General features: G+C 32.1%; 1 protein-coding gene across 2 annotated transcripts in view; it reads left to right on the top strand.

The window, feature by feature from the left end:
• TDRD3 (tudor domain containing 3) overlaps window positions 1-20,720 on the top strand; it is a 142,682-nt gene that overhangs the window by 90,737 nt on the left and 31,225 nt on the right. Inside the window, exon 11 of one of the 2 annotated variants that reach the window (XM_044670602.1) lies at window positions 6,220-6,349. In XM_044670602.1, the coding sequence (XP_044526537.1) occupies window positions 6,220-6,349 (130 nt within the window). The remainder of the gene's footprint in view (window positions 1-6,219; window positions 6,350-20,720) is intronic. The other variant, XM_044670601.1, reaches the window with a different exon arrangement.

Raw genomic sequence — 20,720 nt, 5'->3', positions numbered from 1 at the left:
CTTTGCAGTGTGATTGGTTTTCCACTAGATGGAACTGTGTAGCCTTTGATCTTCTCATTCATACTGTTGCCTTGGAGAAATTTAGAAATATCTGTTCCTTTTTGACCTATCAGCTCTTTATTAACAAATTATAGGAATTTGTAACTAGTTTGCAAGGAAGGGGATGACAGATACTTTTGGAGAAGAAACACTCTAAAAGTTAAACCCGTAGCCTTTTGTTAGAAAAGAGACTTTCTGTTCTACCTTTTGAACTTGCATTGAATTTTAAACTCCTCAGAACTCTCAGCTGGAGCTACTATTCATTAGCTAATTGATACTTAAGCCATGGCCATTGACTTATTCTTACACAATTCAGGTGATGCAGCAGCAGATTCTGTTATCTACTCTTCTCCCTTTTAATATTCTCTATAGAAATAGAGACAAACTTGAAATAAAGTTTTCCCCTCTATCTTGTTTGCTTGCCTTATTTTGGAATAAGAATGAGATATCTAACTCAGAAAAAAATATTTTTTCCTTATCTCTCTCAGCAATATTTTTCATTCTTTCCTTTACCTCTTAATCGAAGGGAGCCTTAAAGTCAAAAAGCATACTGCTGGCTTTGAAACATTATAATTTCTTATGGATAATAATTATATGTAATTCTACCACAAAAGCCATTCAACATATTTTAAATTAACACTCATCCATTTTTTGCTCCAAGGATATAGAAACTGATTTGGCTCGGCTTATATACAAATTTAATTTCAGTTTACAGGACAACTAAAATGGCAAGATATAATTAGGCAATTCCAAGTTTAGGAAGATTTGACCAACATCTTGTTAATTATCAGAAGTTGCTCAGTTTGGGGGACTTGGTTATTGGAACTTGCATTATATTTAATGATTTGCCCAATTATGTGTTCTAATCTTAACTTTTTAGAGTGTCAGACACCTTATTAAGTTTATGTTCAACTTGCATATTCTGTAGTTTGTTTTAAACATCAGTCTCCTAAAAGCTAGATGTAGGAATTATTTGGACTATGCTAAAAAAAATGTAAGACCTTTGAATAGTAATTTTACATAGTCCAGAGTAATCTCAAAAGGCAGTTATAATTCTAGATTCTCATTCTCTCTGATTTTCTTATTTACATAGGCCCATTTCACTTTCATTTATCCTTTATCTGTACAGATGGATGAATATTATTTTGACATATTCCCTGACTGCTTAGATATTCACTTATGTGTTTAATCATATATCTCAAAAGACTTAAAAGACAATATTGATAAAGGAATAGGAACAATAAGTTTGTTAGGCATTTTCTTGAAGATACTTCTTGAAGGGAATTTTCCCTACATGTGAAACATGGATAATAGGTAACATAATTTTATGATTACTTATCATACCTTCAAAACATCAAGTATAACGAAATCTCATCTTTCTGAGATTTTAGTGGAATGCTTATTCTCCAAAGTCAAAATTCTGTATAATTGAGGGCTAGCCAATTAATAAAAAAATCTGTCCTTTTTGTTCATGGAGTGTCATTCATTATTCTTTAAATTGGTGTGAGGTTGCTTTGGGAAAGACTGCAAAGCCTCCATGTTTTAATTATTTAGAATAATATGATCCCTAATTAATATATTTTGACATAAAAACTTATATATGAAATAAACATTGTTTTTCCAATTGTTTTTTAAACCTAAGCATACACTGATTTATTGTATCCATTCATTTACTCCTTCAGAAATAGTTGATTTCCCACTATCTGGTAGGTTCTATGAAATATACAAAGATATGTAAGATTGCTAAGGTCATTTAACTCTATAGATTGTGTACCTAATTTATTCTGTTGATCTACCATTCTTTGTGAGCTAGTACAAGACAGTTTTGGTAATTATTGCTTTATAATACATTTTGATGTGTGATACTGCTAGGCCCCTTCCTTCACATTTTTTTACTTTAATTCCCTTGATACCTTGTGTTCTTCCAGATGAACTTTGTTATTTTTTCTGGTTCTTTAAAATAATTTTTGTTAGTTTGATTAGAATGGTTCTGAATAAGGAAATTAATTTAGGTAGAATTGTCATTTTTATTATATTAGCTCATCATATCCATAAGCAGTTAATAGTTTTCTAATTGTGCAGATCTGATTTTATTTGTGTGAAAAGTGTTTTTAATTGTGTTCATGTAATTCTTGTGTCTCTCTTGGCAAAAGTCATTTCAGTCAGCCAAATTATGTGAATAAAGTAGGACATCCAGACTCTTTAGTTTTAGGCCACAAGATCAGGACTCTCTGTGTTTAGTTATAGAATTAATAACATTCATTTTAAGGTACAGTTACTTTGGATGGCATTACCCAACAGTAGTAGTGAGCCTCAGTGTCCTACTAGTTGCTGTATGTCAGATAATTAGGCAAATATATATTTTGCAACAAGTCTAAAGCTGACTAAAGAGCTGCATATTGAATACCCAGAGACAAGTGAGTAGTTGGGGAGGAATAGCACCAGTGACTGGGGAAGTACTTATTGGCCATGACAGGAAAGAGAATGTGGTAGCTTTTAAGGGGCAGCAGGATTGAGGGAAGAGAACCTTACCTTATTGATAGATATGTGTTGACAAACCAATGACATGCATGCTAGAGTATGCCAGAGTGAGCTGCTTCCTTCCCCATCTCTATGCATGCTTGAGGACATTTCTCTCATCAGCAGCCCAATGGGAGGGCTTCCTCTCTCCCCTGTCTTGGGTAAGGTGGAGGGCTCATATGTGGTGTGAGGGTTGCAGGTTGGGCACTTGCTCTCTAAAAGATTTGCCATCACTATTATAGATCATTTAATCAAATCTTTTCTTTTATAGATGAGGTAATTGAGACAAAGAAACATAAGGTGACTTGCTTAAAGGTCACACAGTTATTAAGTAACAGCAGATTTTGAAACCAGGTCCTGATGCAAATGCAGCAGTCTTTTCACTTTACCATATTGCCTCATGAGGAATTTTGCATCTTAAGAGAACTCTGTATCATATTTGTAGACAAACTGGAAGAAATTACATACTTATATAACATGAGAGATCATAGATATGCAACAGTATGGGGAATTAATAGACCAGACCTTAGAGAATATGAGCGATGATGGCACAAAGAGAACCAGGGGGAAATTAATCTTGAAAAGAAAGATATTGCTTTTCTCAGAGAAAAGAGAAGAGGGAAAATAGAAGTATTTTGCTCAAGTTAGAAAGGCAGTTCAGGAAGCTTGATTTTAAATAAGTGGAATATGAAATCTATCTGCTGAGGGTATTGGGATCAAGGATGGGATTGGAGAATTGGAGAGAAGGTGTTCCATAACCACTTTGGAGGACATGATATGGATATAGCAGGAAGCAGTCAGATTTATCTTGGCAACATCAATTTGCTATGAAACCAGTATTTGGTCTTTTGACTTTTTTTTCTTCTATTAACATGCTGAAGCTTAGAAGGAGTAAAAAAAAAAAAAACGTAGATATTAGGGGCCATTCAAGATTAGAGATTCATGTCATAAAATTTCAGAGTTGGACCATCTAGTCGAGTAGTGTCAAATGCAAATAGAAATGGATCCTTGCTGGCAACATATTGACTTAGAAAGCCATCAATTAACATTATATATGTTACATTTTTATTTATTTTCTTGGAATTTTTCCAATTATGTTTTAATCTGATTGGAGTTGAGGGGCTGAATTTGATACCCCTAGTCTAGTCTGATACCCCTAATCTAGTTTCTGTCTCTCTTCCCTCTATAACACAACTAAGTGATCATTCAATTTTTGCTTGGAAATCTCCAGTGAGGAGAAACCCATTACCTCCAAAGGTACCCCTACTTATAGATAAAAAATAGTTAGAGATAAAACGATGTCAGAGGAGAAAGATTTTGGGGCAAAGACTGTATTTTTTTTTTTTTTTTTTACTGTTAGAAAGTGAAAGTCTCTCCAAGGAATCTTATAGATTATCTTGTACAATGGAAATTACATATGCAGTATAAAACATTGCTTTCATTTTCCTTATTGCGCATATGTATAGAAGTGACCAACAGTAAAAAAAGTCAAATTGCCTCCCTTCCTGTCACTTCCTTAAGTCCTGACTATTTTTCATTGTGTTTGCTACTTTTCACCTCCTGGGAATTTTTTAGTTTTAGTTTTTTTTGAGGTTTAGTTTTGTTTTTAAAGCAGAACCAATTGTAAGCATGCCAAAGTGGCACATGCCACTCCCCCAAGCTACTCAGAATTTTTGCAAAAAACAACTTTTTATGCAAGTTGTCTAGTAAGCAGTCAGCTTTCTAAGATGGAGATGCCTGAATTCCTAATTCACATTCATTATGTGAGTTTCCACATGCGTGAAGGACTGGTGAAATTAAATGTCCATACTAAAACAAAAAAGGTAATCAAAGTTACATTCCAGTTTGTGTTTAAATAGGTGTTTAAAATTTATATTTATTTATTTGTTTTCTACATATATATTTAAAATATGTATTATTTTAGAAAGGTTGCATAGGGACTCAAAAATTCTCCCATTTTTTTCCCCAAAGATTTAAAGCTGTTGGGCTCTTACAAATAACCTAGTTCAACTCCCTTATTTTAGACATAGGAAAACTGCCACTCTATTTTGTAACTTGTTCACATCAGTATTTGTGATGGATTTTAATCCAAATCTTGACTCAAAATCTTCTATACAAAGTAGTAGTAGTATTAAATAGGCAAATTATTGTTAACAAAGGCATTTCTAAAGCTAAAAGCTAATCTCCTATCTATTTCCAGTTTGAAATTTTGGTGTAAGAGTGAGCCTCTGCAAAATTGCCTCCCTGTGTGTTTTGTTTTGTTCCAGTATATCTCCTGATTCATTTTTGGTATCATGATCCTTAAAAATTAAATGAAAAACCACTGGTTCCATTATTCTGTTTTGTGGAAGAGAGCTACATGATCCCAAATGTGTCACAGCATAATGTGCTTTGATATTTATTAGGCACTTTTATTTTTAAATGGGTCACTTTATATAATATGTTCCCTGAGGATGAGCTATGGAGAGGTAACTAAGGTAGAGGATACTGCTTTTTCCTCTTCAACTTAAAAACCAGAAGTAGATGATTCTTCCTTTATTTTTGACTCTCTTTGGGCTGAACAAATCTTCAGTGATAGGTCCTGGTGAAATGTACTATAGACACCTAAGATAGTATTATAAAACTTGAATATTAATGTGTTATGAAAATACAAATCCATTTGGGAGCTTTTCTTTTGGGATAGTCTGTAGAGCCAGTGTATCCACTATATGAGAAAAATAAAGACTCACCCCATCCTTGTTATTTCAGCAACACTTTGTCTTTGACCCAAAGAAATATTTTTTACTTTGATCACCTAATTCACAAACTTGATTCCTAATGATTGCTGTTTGTTTACAAAAGTCAAATTCATCTTCAGAGAACAAAGATTTTCAACTAGAGAGAATATTTAGAGCAATGTACATGATGGCAGTTCCAGAAGAGGGTTTCCAGAGATATTGTAAGTAATGTGAACATTGTTAGAATTAGCATATTATTTTCTTAAGGAGATAATATTCATTTTACTATGCAAATTCTAGTATGTCTAAACAAAACCCCAGCCTTTATCTAGATGTTCATCTTTTAGCTCCCTACCCATTTTTCAATTGTTCAGCAATTTTCTTGGCCAAAGTTAGACATTAGGTCTCTGTAATTAGCAACATAAAGTGTAGTAATCATGCCTCTTACCTTCTTATGAAGTATAAAATTCTTTCTTTCTTTCTATCTTTGTTTCTGTCTAGCTTTCTTTTTTTTTTTAAGCCTCATCTTCTGTTGTAGCATCAATACTAGGTATTGGTTCTAAGGCAGAAGAGTGGTAAGGGCTAGACAAAGGGAGTTAGGTGACTTGCCCAGGGTCACACAGCTAGGAAGTGTCTGAGGTCAGGTTTGATTCCAGGATCTCCTTTCTCCAGGCATGGCTCTTTGTCCACTGAGCCACCTAACTGCCTCTGGAGTAAACATTTCTCATGATATTCTCTGTGTTCTCTTCTGCTTCATTGCTCAATATATGAAATGCTCTGTTTTACTTTGTTGTGCTTCACTTGAATAGTATGCTTCTTTGTTTGTTGGCTCTCTTTATAATATTTGAATATGAATTTTCTTTTTAACATGCATTTTAATGTGACAATATATGTAAGTTCTGGAATAGTATTTATTAACCTACTTAAAACTTTTTTTTTAAAGTTTTATCGGGCAGAAATTGAAGCTCTTCATTCTTCTGGTATGACTGCAGTTGTTAAATTCAGTGATTATGGAAACTATGAAGAGGTGCTTCTAAGCAACATCAGGCCCATTCAAGCAGAGGCATGGGTACGTGATCACAAATTCTGTACAAAGACATAAGCTACTTTGAAGAAAGTTAAATAGCTGTAAAAGATTAGCTATAAGTCATGCAAAAATTGAAAAGTACTTTGCTTAAACTGGTTACCTCTAAAACTAAGATCTTCATTTAATAAGTGCATTGAATAACAGTAAAAAGTGAATACTATGGAATTATTTTTCTTGTATAATAAAATTAAATTGTACTGTGCTTTGGAAATAAGTACCCTTATTTACATGTTAGAGCCAAAAAATTATTTGTATGTGCAAAATGGGCTTTAATGCATATGTTCTTTTCCTAATTTGTTACTTTAAATTTCATTAAATTATGCCCAGAAAGTGTCAAATTGAAACCTCTGATTATACATGTTTATTATGTGCTGTTTCAGTTACATGTAAAAATTAGGGAAGAATGCTTTTAACTCTACTTATAAAAAAATCTAACTGCTTTTATTACGTGTATATGTATAGGTATACATATGTCTGTTTAATAATTATTTTATCAATTATATTGGCCAAATGTTATGCCAAAACTGTATTATATTTTTGAAGTCATATGATTTAAAAATGATTGGCCTTGTGGAGTCCAACTTTATAAAGGCTTTATGTGGACTTTATAGAGATACAGTCTCAGCTACATTTAGGTAAAAAGATGAGTACATGGTAAAATTTGGCTTCTACCTAGCATTATATAAAGGTATATTGGAAATTATTCTTTCAAAGCTCTGCTTATTGCTTCTTTATCTTCGTTTTATATTAGATAGAGGACTAACTTCTTGCTGATTAATTCCTTTACCTTAAAATCTCCTACATGATAGGAAAATTACATTTTCCAAGCATGCAAATTATCTTCTTGCTTAATGTAAAATTCATCATTTTTCATGAATTTCTGTCCAAATCTTTACTTTTACATTTACTTTTTTATGACCACTTTTACTTATCTCTACTCTCATTGAGACAAAACCAAACACAATTAGGAACAATAAACAAACTATTTGAGGAAGTATTCCTCTTAGGGATTCTCATTTTTCTATTTTACCTAGATAGAATACACTTTCTCAGGACTCTGTTTCAAAGATTTATAATAGTTCTGATAGCAATAACAACTTTCATATTTAGATCGATCCTTCTCCTCAATCTTCTTTGAACTTGTAGTCATTTCCTAAAAGACTGAAATGACACTTTTTATAATTCATCTTTCTTTGTTTTTCTGGGAGAAACTTAAAGGCATTTTTTTTCTTTCTAGCATTTTTTTCTCTTCTACCTTCTAATATGATTATTGTTCTCTCTCTATTTGCATCTTTTTTCATTTTTTGCCTGCTTTTGATAAAGAAGATAATTTTTCATGCTGACAAAATTCCTTCAGGTTTTGTTCTTGTTTGCCTTTCATTTTTCTTACATCTTTTAAGATTATTTTAGACATTGCAGTTAGAGATTCAAAGTAGAGTTCTTTTACCACCCAAGTCGTTGTTAAATATCTTTTGGGGGGGAATAACTTTGGTCAAAGCTTAATTTTGTTCTTCTTTCCCTAAGCAAAATCTAATTTCAACCTTTTACACCTTCACTATTTCCTCATTTTCATCTTGGGTGTCTATAGACAACCAACATATTTATATCTTTTCACCTTAGTCCTTCCAATTAGTAGTATTTTGTACTCAAGTGAGGACATTGCTTCCAGAATGATTTCTTTTCTTTTCCCATCCATAGCTTTCATTGCATTAAGCTTATTTCTAGGAATATACAAATTCAATTGGTCAGTATATTTGTCAGGTGCCTAAGTAGTGATTCTATTTGGAATCAATTACAGTATTCTTCAAGTCTACCTATTATACTATTTATGTGTAATTTCATGTTCTGGATGATTGTTTTTTTTTTTTTTTAGCCAGTTCATTTTTGTTAGAATGTGCTGCATCATTGTCCACTTTAGTGCATCTGAATGATGACAATAATCTTCTGTAGTATATAGATAAATTATTTTACAAAAAGAATGAGTAGGACAATTGAGTCATTAGAAGATCCAATTATCCCCTCACCTGCTTGTGGGTAATCATATGATTGTCAAATTTGAAATGTTATTGCTTCTAAAAAGTGTTGTAAACATGCCACATATTTGAGGATATCATTTCCTATTACTGAGTCTAATATGTTCTTCTCTGCCTTAAATTTCTTAATGGAAATCACTTTTGACATGTAGAGACCATCAACTTAACCTCTTTTCTTCGCTCTTCTTTCTTTTAAATAAATGGACATTCAGAAAACACTTAGAGAAATGTACTTGGATAAGATGTTTGGTGAACTTAAGCTATAGATTGTGTGGGATTCCATTAATCTCTTAGAGTTCTATTTTGGTCATCTATCTGTATCTTGCTTTATGGCTTTCTATCTGGTGAGTTTTAATAGATTGAAGCTTAAACCCGCCATATTTATTAGAAATACCAAATGATCAAAAGTAAAAGACTCACTGTGCCAATAACCAAGTAATTAAGCATTGCATATGAGATACATTTAAGGGCTGCTTGTCGCAGGGAGATTATTAGAGGCCTTACACAAGTCTACTCACACTGCAAATTGTAGATATTTTTTCTACCTTTTTAGCTCTTGCACCACTTATGGGCCATTACTATTTTTATTGAGAAATTATACTGTATCTTTTATTTAAGAGGTTCTGTGTTTCTTTCTTGCACAAGGTTTTCAGAAATGTACCTCTCTGTTTTCCTAAATGTAGCAATGATCACTCAATGATGATTTTTGTATTTTACAGAAAAAAAACCCCCAAGTATAAACTTTGAAAGCCTTTATAGAAGTAAGTTGCTTGTTTTGTCTCTTAAAGATATAAGGGTACATCATCAAATGAAAAGCATGAAATATTAAGAGACTCTGAGAAAATTAATAGCCTGTTATGTGGAAAATTAAAATAAAATCAAGATAATACTTAAACTAAAGTGTTAATTTTTTCTCATAAAGTACAGGAATATGGTGTTTATAAATTTGTACCTAAGAGAAGTACTTACTTGTTATTACCATCTGGATACGTTTTCATTTTCTTTTTACTTCATAATTTTTCAGTGATGATATTACAGGTTTCTGTATATCTTTTTTTTCTGATATTATCAAATAATTTCTTTCCACACACAGTTTTACTCAGTCAGGCATTCATTTTATTGATAGGTTGCCTTTGATTCTTTGAAGGTAAAAGGTTTTTCCCTAAATCTTTCTTGCAGTGATCAGTTTTAATTTTTGTATCTTTTGTATAATCTACTGCCCTTATCATTTAGCATAATGTATGATCAAAATACTTTGCTCATCCTCAGGATGTAGGCTCTAATTATTTTGTTTTTCTCGCAATTTGGTTTCAGGGATTGAAATGTATTCCCAAGTGAAATAAAGGAAACAATAAACATTCTTATATTCTTGTAACATATGGGGGCAAAAAAATTAGACTATGAACTTGTATTCTTCCCACTATATAAAAGAAAATCAAAGGCAGAAAAACTGTTACTTGTGTTACCTAGAGGCATTCTCTGAATTGGTTCCTTTTAACTATAAAACTAATGCCAGTAAATCAGTAAAAAGATGCCAGAGGCAATTTGGGAGCACTATAAAATGTCCTGCCTCTGCTGTTCAGGCAGACCTTTTGTGTTTTCAGATTGTTGTAACTGCTAAAAGCTATTATAGCACTAAGAAGAATGTTACTAAGGACTGTTCTTCTGAACATGTTCATGACCCAGTTTCCTGTGTGAGAGTTTCTTTTGTGTCATAAGAAATATTATATTGAGTCCTATTTTCATGTTTTATTTCTGAATTTTTATACATCTTCATTTTAATATCAGAAAACATTAATAGTTCAGATATCCAAAAAGGAAAAATCAGGATTACAAAGAAGAAAAATGTCCCAAAACTCTGTGCAGTAGACTAGAGTTTTGACTTTTTTCTTCCCCTTTCCCTTATTAAATAAAATCCTCTATAGAAAGAAGGAAAAGTGACCGATTTCAGGAATTTGTGGGGTTTGGGATTTCACAGATAACAGTAATTAAGCAGAAGGTTATATTGATAATTTTATATGCATTTTAAAATATGTGATTCTAAATGAGGAACATTTACATTTTTCAATAGTGTGCCACGTGATGAGAAATTCATATGTGTGTGAGCATCATTTATTTTACTATAAAATTAAGTATATTCAGCTTCAGTTACAATTACTAATTCATCCAAACTTGCTCTCAGGACACTGGTTGGCAGTCAGTAACAACACTACCAGCAAACAGGTGGTTCAGTATGATTGGCCTGTTAATTCATCGGTATTAGCTTTTATCTACAATTTTATTTTACTAAAAATCTCAGGTGATCCATACTTTGTGATCAGGTGAACTGTATTTGGCCCACAAAATAACCATATTGTTGGACATTTGAATTTCTAGAATCTTTCTTAGGATAGAAATCCTAAAAACTAAAATTTTAAGGATAGCATCTCTGTTTGTAAGCATATTTCCAAGTATAAAACTCAGATAATTTGAGATTTTCTGTACTTAAAGAAATAATAAATGCCAAGAATTTCTTTATTTTGAATGTCTTCAATGTATAAAATACTTCAGAGAGGAAATATTAGAGTTACAAATGAACCATCAATAACTTTTGATTTTTCCATTCACAGCCTTTTTTTCTATACCTTAATGAATAATAAAAAATTCCAATTCTCAGTAATATCAATGTGTATTATAGACGATTTGATTTTTTTTTTAGCATAGGCTCCAGTCTTAACTGAGATATTTAATATCATCTTAGTGTCTTCCTTTATCTTAAAAGCTTTTTAAGATAATGAAGTAGAAATTGAAAAAAAGCCTCATTTAAATTAAACATTGAGAAATATTTCACAACAAAATTATATTTTTACAATTTAGTGACTGCATTTTAAATGACTGTTAAAACTATTGTATCAAATCTCATATGTTTTCCATAAACTTTTTTTAGAAAAGATTTACACAATTCTTTTAAACCAAAAGGTTTTGCAAATTGTAAAAAATGAAGTTTATTTTTCTTACTACCCATCTAAAAAGTTCCATATGTTTCTAGATATATTTTTAATTTAGTAGGTTTGTTTGATCTTAAAATGTCTCTAATTAAAACACCAATTGATATCAATGAAATACTTAAAATTTTCCACTACAAGTACTTGAAAAGATGATCCCTGTTGAGTAAATGAAATATAAATGAGTTATAAGAGCAAAAGCTCTGATTTAACAGTACACCCACTTTCATATTCCAGGCCTACTGTGCTATTGGACTGGCTGTATGGTTTAGGCAAGTCACTAACCCTTTTCCTCAGTTATTTCTAAGATGTCTTCTAACTCCACAATTTTGTTATTCTTCAGAAGCATTGTACTGTAGAAGGAGTTCTGAGATTGAGTCACCTCAGTGATGCTCTCCAACATTTAGTATTGCTATACTGCTTGCTTTATCTGAACCCCAGTTTGCTCCTCTGTAAAATTGGAGTAACAATGCTTGCACTCTTTAAATCCTAGGTTTGTTGGGAAAAAACACTTCAAAATGTTGTATCCTTTGAGTCAGGAGGGGAATAGCAGTGGCAGAAGAAGGAGGTGTAGCTAATTATAAATACTAAATTTCTTTTCAAGTTCAAAATATAAAAGAACCAAAAGAGTCTCAAAGTTCTGCTGTTTACATGAAATATTACTGGTATTTTCCTGAGGGAGAAAATTATTTTGGATCATGGCATATATATTTTGTCTGATTCTCTAGTACTTCCCTTCACAAATGTGATATGAGGGCTTAGGATTCTAGGGCATAATATTAAAAAAAGAAATCCATGGATTCCACAACTACAGAAGGTCTGCAATCTGGTCGTGTAAGAAGATGTACCCTGCCATAATAAAGTAGAGATATAATGTTGTGTAGTGACTAGATTGTAGATCTTGGAGCCAAGAATATGGTTGATATATACTGGCCATGGGACCCTTGAACCAGTGAGAACCCTAAGCAATTCTCAGTCTCCAAGTCTTTATTAAGCACCTCCTTTATGCCAGACAAACATGCACATGAGTACAAAGAATGAAATAATACCTTCTTACGATGAACTCGCATTCATTCTAATGGGGTAACTATTACATATAAATCTATATACAGCATAAATATCAGTTAATACATATACATATTCATATAGTAGCTCCATATAAGGTCATTTGGAAAGGGAAGGTATTAGTAATTTGTAGGAATTAGGAAAGGATTCATGTTGAAAATGGTGCCTGAAAAATCATCTTAAAGAACAGAGGAAGCAGATGAAAGGAGGGAGTATATTCCAGGTGTGGGAGATGGCCATTGCAAAGACAAGAATATGGGGAATGGAGTATTGTGAAGTTGATTGAATATTAGAATCATAGGCACAAAAGAAAATTACTTCAGCAAAAGTGGGTAATATGTGCTGGATGGTTCAAGACTTGAGGGAGGCATAAAATTAGAATGCTATTATAAAAATCTAGGTGACAGATAATAAGGATTTGAACTATGATGGTAGTTTCATGAATAGAGAAAGGGTTTGGAGTCAGGAGGAAAACCATTCAGACAACAGACATTTATTAAACACCTACTATGTACTGTGTACACTGTGCAAAGAAAGTACTGAGGATACAAAGAATTGTTAGATAATCCCTACTCACGAGAAGTTTATATTATAATGGGAGAGACAACATGCAAATACCTATGTACAAACAAGATGCGTACAAGAAAAATTGTAGATAATCTACAGAGGGAAGGCTAGAAAGAATGGGAAAGGTTTTCTGCAGAAGATGGTATTTTATCTGAGACTTGAAAGAAATCAGGAAAACTAAGAGGTAAAGATGAGGAAGGAGAAAATGCCAGATGTGGAGGACAGGGGACAACAATTCTTGGAGTCAGGAGATGGAGTTTTTAATGTGAGAAAAGGCAAGGGTATTGTGTTACAACTATGTTAGGATGATGAGGGAGGAATCTGAAATAATGCTGAATTCTGAATCCGAGGTACTAGAAGAATAATTGCAATAGGGAAGGATTTAGAGGAAAAGAGGATGAATTCAGTTTTAGCCATATTTTGTTTTTGGTACATTCAGTCTGGTAATCTAGAAGTAAAGCTTAGGAGAGAGCTTAGAAGTGCAGAGTCATTATAGTTAAACTCAATAGAGCTGATGTGGTCACCAAAAGAATGTAGAAAGAGAAGAGAAAAAGGTTTAGGATAGAACTTGGGGAACAATTGCAGTTATGGTATGCAATATCAGTGATTAGCTAGGAGGTCAACAGAAGAGAATAGTGTCACAAAAACACAGAAAAGAGAATATCCAAGAAGACAGGTAGTCAGTGGTTTCAAATGTAGTAGATGGTTTGAGAAAGATCAAGAACATAAATTTCACAGAAGGTGCCAGACAGTATAATAGTAGGTATTTCCTCATCTTGGAGTTCTCTTTAACAGTGAAATCACAGTGTCAGCTCTCATATATATCCAACATAAAAAACATTCTCTAAGAAATATTTTTTAAAATAATACTAAATCACATTTATAAAAAGCTACAAAATACCTTCATATATGACTTTATATCATTTTATAGATGAAAATGAGGCTCAAGTCAAAGGACTCATTAAGATTACAAAGCTAGTAAATAGCAAAACAAAACTTAAACTCAGTTTCTTTCATTTTCAAGTTGAGTGCTTTTTTCATCATATCTCCAAGTTCTCTCTAGTATAAAAAATTCAAAGAGGGCACATAATTTACCAGCTTCTCATTGTAGCTGTACCATATACAATTTTATGTTATTCGTCTATTTAGACCAAGAAAAAGTGACTAATCATCAAAATTAAATCTATTTTTCTTGAAATATTTTTATAAACATTAAAAAAAGACTAGTTTAGTTGTTTTAAATAGTATCTCACACAATGTATGGTATAGCCTCCTATATCTGACACTGACCTAAGACTGCTAGAGGACACAGTGTAGAGTGCTAGAATTAGAACCAAGAAGACCCAAATTTAAAACCTTCCTCAAAGACTTAGCTATATGACCATGGGCATTCACTTAACCTCTCCAGCTTCAGCTTGCTTATTTCTAAAATGGCAGTAATAATAGCACCCACTTCACTGGGTTTTTGTGGGGATCAAATGAGATAATATATGTTAAATGTTTTTGCAGAACTTAAAGCAGTATATAAATGCTAACTGCTCATTGTTCTAATCCAGGGACTGAGTTTTTTTTTTTTCTGTGCCTGTCATACCTTTTCAGTAGCTCGCCTATGGATTTACTGATAATAGAATTCCTGTTTCCATGGAATATGAGCCAGAGTGTTCTGTTGTTATTGTACACTATGTAAAATACATTTGGTACTATATCTAAATATGTTGTAGAAAGGTTTGACTGGATCATCTAGATTTTAAAATGTCCGAATTGTTCTCAGTTGCTATGGAAAGAATACACAATAATGAAACCTTTTTGAATATATTTTACATTTTCCCAAGTAAGGTGACTTCCCCTTTCATTTTTCCAGTGCCTTTATATCTTAAATATATTTTTATTTGTTTCATTAAATATCTCCCAATTATATTAAATTTTTTTTTAACATTCAGTTTTAAAATTTTGATCCAAAATCTTTCTCTCCAGACCCTTCCAGAATGCCTATAAAGGGTGACTGAGTCAGGTAACCTTCTTTTTAGAATAAAAAAACTTGGGTTAATAAAATCCTGGTCTATTTTCTTAATAGTTTTTTTGACTTCAGAGAAGTTGTTTAACTTCTCTAGGCCTCAGTTTCCTCATCTGTAATATGGAAGGTGGGGTAAACTAGCTCAGTGCTCTCAAATTCAAATAGAAAAGGGATCTCTTTACCTTCTTATTTGACTTAGAAAACTACAAATTAATATTATATTTGTGTTTTTATTTATTTTGTTAAACTTTTCCCAACTACATTTTAATCTTGTTTGGACAAAGGTTTGACACTTCAGAATTAGGTAGCTTCTGAGAGATCCCTAAGTATTGTACCATTATCAAGCATTTAATTTTCTTAGGTTAAGTAAACTCCTTTCATCATTTGTTAGAATTACAAAGTATTAATCTGGTCTCAGACACTTCCTACTTGCGACCTGGGCAAGTTACTTAACACCTGATTGCCTAAATCTTTGCCTCTCTTCTGTCTGTTGCTAAGACTGAAGGTAAAGTGAGGGTTAAAAAAAAAAAATGACAAGGTCTTGCCAAAGATAAGTGACCAACCTTCCTTTTTAAAGCTATATTTTTATGTGACTGCTTATATTTTTAGACCTCCAAATGTAATCCATAAAATAGTTTAAAATGAGTGATTGTGACATTTATAACATTTTAAGTATCAGGGTAAAAACCTGATTTTCTGCAAAATCCAATAAATATAATTAGTGTGAATTGTTTTTTGTTTAAATGAAATTACTTTTAACTAGGAGGTTTAAATATGTGTGACTAGCACCAGATATGTTGTTTATTCTTTTTTCTAAATAAGAAACTAAAATCATGTTTCTTTTGATAAATAGCAACTCAATATATGGAATTCTGAATTGATGGAACTGGAAAAGTAAGAAGTAAATTTGGTCCACTTAGATTGGCTTTTATTCAATTTTGATATTCCCCTCAGAGAAATCTTAAGGTAATTTCTGGATGATGGAAGTGGTTAAAAAACTATAGTTTCAAAGGGTATGGGGTTGCCAAGAGAATACATCTCCTTTTGACTTGATTGTTTTCTTTCCTTCCAGTGATAATCATGTTGTTAATCATTTTTTGCATGAAAATATTTTTTTTCACAAATTTTTCTAAAATTCATGAAATTGAGAAGTATACCTTGTTTAAAGCTTAAAAATTCTGAATATTTTCTTTCCTCCTTGCTAATATCTATAAAATGTTGCAAATGCATCTTTCTCCTAAGCTATATGAAGGTGATAAAGTCAGTAAGACTGAAATGTTTTCTTTTTTCCCATAGCTATGCCCATTGACCAAGATGATAATTTTAGAGTTCCAGTGTTTTTCTGAGTTTTCTATAGTCCTCCTTAACTCAGGAGACATCTTTAAGTATTTCTTAATCTAATACTATCTTCATTTCTGATGGATTTTTACATTTTCAAGGAGTCTTAAAAAAGATGAAAAAATAAATGTTGCTCATTGTGCTGTAGACTTTAATCCCTTTTAGATGGAGCTCCCTCAGTGTACCTTTCCTCTTCTATAGGCAGTGATGGTGAATCTTGATGAGGTTAAGGGCTATACATGGATTTATGAAACAATCTGACTACATAATGGGCCATCTGTTGTGCTTTCCCTCTTTTCAGTCTTGCATGTGTTTGTGTCTCCAGTCATTTCTAATTGCTGTTTCTTTTGTCATCTTCTCAGTTATTAATTTCTCTGAGTTTCTTATTTCATTGTATTTTTTTGGCCTTCTTCCTCTTGGTGTCTTCTTCCATTTCCTTTGTTTTATCTCCACTTCTGTTGACTTGTGATATCTATTGGAGCATATGGACGTCCCTTCCCCAGTCCCCGCCCCTTGAATCCCAATTCCCCTGGACTTCACTGGACCTCATACCACTTGTTCCAGCGTCATGTGCAGTAGGTTTCACCATCACTCCTCTAGGAAAAGAGTGAAGTTGAGCTGTCTCCTTGAGAGAAACACTCTGGTGTTATAGAGCTTCCAGTTCCATTAAAGGAGGGAACTACTGGCAAGAGCTTGACACCTTGGCCTGAAACAACTACCTTAGCTGCCTGTCATTGGGTGAGCTCCATCAAGAAGGGAAAGGAAGTACTGCAACAGTGAGTACATTTTCTTTATTTTCTTTTTTTAAAAGAAAAACAAAAATATATTGCTACTTTTTTTATATGAAGCAGAGGCTTCATTATTAAGCACCTAGAGTATTTGATAAGGGAAAAGAGATATGGTCTTGCCAGTTGTTGCACACAAATCACTGTTAGCATAATCCAACTAATTTCCTCCATGTTTTAGATTTTCCAAATATAAAATAAAGAGCTCATTTCTGGATTACATTGTTAAAGATTTTACAAGCCTCATATTAATGATACAAGGTCCTTAATGACACAGAATTCCATATGATTATTTCTAAGCATTTTTTAAAAAGCCAAATGGAAATTTGACATGTAAAAAGCAAGATTTCTTTCTTTTCCCTTCCCAAAGAATTCTTTGATCTTTGAATCGATGGCATCATTAGCTTTTAAAATCATTCATGTTCCTGAATATTTTGCTGTGTACTTCTAAGTAATTAAAGCATTAATAATAATGTTTCATAACAAATAGTTCAATCAATCACTATATTTGATGTGCAATTCTCTTGAATTCTTTAGATTTAATTTTTCTTTTAAACTGCCTGTGCTCTCAAGTATTCTGAGTATTAATACTGTATAATGTGTACTGTTTTGAAACTTTAAAGAATGAGCATTTGCAGAATTTCTTAGTGTAACAATTAGTGACTTTTCATGCAAAACAATATGAAAAATCAGAACTATCATGAATTTTATTACATTCCACTAATGTAAATACTGTTTTAATTTTCAAAACTATTTAATAAAGACTACCATACCAAAAAATCCTGAAAGCAAGTGAATTTTGCAATATATGTAGCTATCATCACATAGGAAAAAGAAATCCTAAACAAATTGAGTTTTCCTCATTTTGGTGTTTCTTTTCTACCACCAAGCAAATAAAATTATGGCTGCCCTTTAAGATTTTTCAAAGTGTTGTTTAAGGATTTTTGTAATCTAACATTCAAACTATTGTTATCCATGTTGATGGCATTAACCTGGCTCCATTTAAAAATTTTTTATTTTACTATTACCAACTGCTGATGTTATTCTCAATTCATTGATGATATATGTAACCTAAATATTTTAAAATTTGACTTACTAATCCCACAATTCAGTGAAAGATAGAGATATAATGATCCCTATTTGTTTTAGAGTCCAATTCAATCATAATCTTAACTAACTAGATCACCCATTAAACTATTAGATAGGTTAGTGGAAGACATTAGATAATTAAAGTGATATATAGTCCTGGTATTCATTGTTATCTAATAAAAAAGTTGTTACCATCAGGACTGTAAATATTCTTGCCATTAAATCGGATGCTGATTAGATACTAAACTAATGCAAATTTATGTACAGTTACACATAAAACTTTTAAGCCAATCTTGAAAATAGCACTAGTGCACTATACCCTTGAAAATAAAACACTGAATTTAAAGGCAACTAATAAAAAAAGTTAAAAGGTTCTTGAGTAGTCCCTTGTAATAATCGCCTGTATTTGATTTAAACAAACAAGTCTGAATAGAACTTGTTGGAAACTCCAAGAGACAAAGATTTAGCTTGCCATAAAAGATTACTTCTTAATTAATTGTGATCAAGTAGAAAGGTATAGCAGGAAGTAGTGACTTCTCCTTCAAGTAGGATTTCCCCTGTAGAATGGTTAACCTATTGTGGATATGATAGAGGAAATTTCTAATTAAGAGAAAGGTTGGACTAGGTGAACTGAGATTATTTCAATTATGAGCTCCTGTGATTCTCATTATGCAGGTGAAAGAGAAGAAAAATGACAGAGTTCCTGCCCTTCAGGAGTTTATAACCTAATGTAGAATTTGTAGTTTCATAGGATTGAGGAAGGACAGTAGTGACATCTTAAATTTAAATTTAAAAATCATATTTATCACTACAATCTTCTCTATATGAAACTTCCCATATTCTATTTCAAGAAATCAAGTGCAGTCCTCTAGGTCATGGGATCTACCTGAACAACGAATAGTTCTAGTCTTTAGTTCACAAACCCAAGTTTCACAGTCGCTAGTGTGTTTTTTTTTAGTTGTGATAACTACATTTTTGGTGCCATTTAATAAATGTATCAGGTCAACATCTTGAGCATTGTATAATTGAAATTAATATGTTTCCTGGATGATAGGAAAAAAGATAAGTGGGTCACAACTCTGATGCTTTCAATTTCTTCTCAAGATCAGTGTCTCGTATTTTTTTGTTTGGAAGTGGGAAAGCGCAGTTGCATTGTTAAGTTTTGCCTTAATGGACAAAAAAAAAAGGAATGGACTACAAAGCATCCCCCTCAAAACAAACGTGTTAGTAAAACAAGATAGTGAAACTGTTAATAGTTAAGGTTGTTAAAGTTAACTTATGTGCTTCAACCATAATGAGGTAGTACCTACTGCATACATGAGTTTAACTTGTTTTGTTGTAATTTAACATTGACTTAAGTTGCATAGTCATAATCTATGTGTATATATTGTTTTTTAGTTTTACTTTGCATTATTTAATATCATGGAATCATAGATTTAGAATTGGAAGAGACCTTATTTAAAGGCCATTTAGTCCAATTTGCTCTTTTTACAGATGAGGGAATTGAGGCAAAGAGGGTTAAGTAAGTTAACTTGCCCAGGGTCACATAACTAGTTAGTGTTTGAGGTCAGATTTGAACTCAAGTTTTCTTTACTCCTATCCACTATGCCACCTAGCTGCCTTCTTATAGTACACTGACATTCCAATTTCACTTTTTAATGATTATATTTGGCTAATTAAAAATAATTGATGCTTACTCTTAAATCTCTTAAAAATCAAGATTAAAATTTTTTTTTATCTTGTATCTTTTCATCTTAACTTTTCAAGTAACTTTTTACCTTTACCTTGAAGGTGTACCTTTGCCAAATAGACCTATTGATTCTCAAAATTTAAAAATTGATTGAATAGATGATATTTTTAAGCTCAAGATGATTTTTAAAAAGCCTTTGGCACAAATACACTGATACTCCTGATTGGTATTTTGCCTGCCAAGATTACCAATTGCATTAAAGTCAGAGTTAATGCTTACTTTGTACTCATTTCTACTGAAATAGTTCTCATAAATGTATGATCCTATCTAGACCACCATTGGGAAGCATTGGAGCTGATAATAAAGAAATTAGAACTATTAAAAAGTTGTAAATGTGCCAAGTTCACTTGAATTGTATCCCAGAATTCTTTAGATGTTAGCAAGGGAAGTAAAATAAAAAAGTTCTTGTTGCATACTTGAGCAGCTTATTAAGAATACAAATAATACAGAGTAGGAAATATATATTCTAATTCCTTCATTTGAACTGCTAAGTCTAAAAGTCATTATAAAGAAGCTACTTAATAATAAAGGACCAGATCAAAACTATTTAAAATACACTTTAGGAATATATAAGATTTACTTTCTTAAGATGGAACATATCTACATTTGCCCATTAATTTCTTGAAGATTTAAATGAGATACTTTGAGGAATTTGTTATGTAAAAGTTGAAGAAGTGTAATTTATGTCAATTTGCTCTTATATAGTGCAATGACTATAATTACAATGATGAA

Source organism: Gracilinanus agilis, chromosome 3 (assembly GCF_016433145.1).
Source record: "Gracilinanus agilis isolate LMUSP501 chromosome 3, AgileGrace, whole genome shotgun sequence".
NCBI lineage: Eukaryota > Metazoa > Chordata > Mammalia > Didelphimorphia > Didelphidae > Gracilinanus > Gracilinanus agilis.
This window is presented reverse-complemented; position numbering and strand designations above follow the sequence as displayed.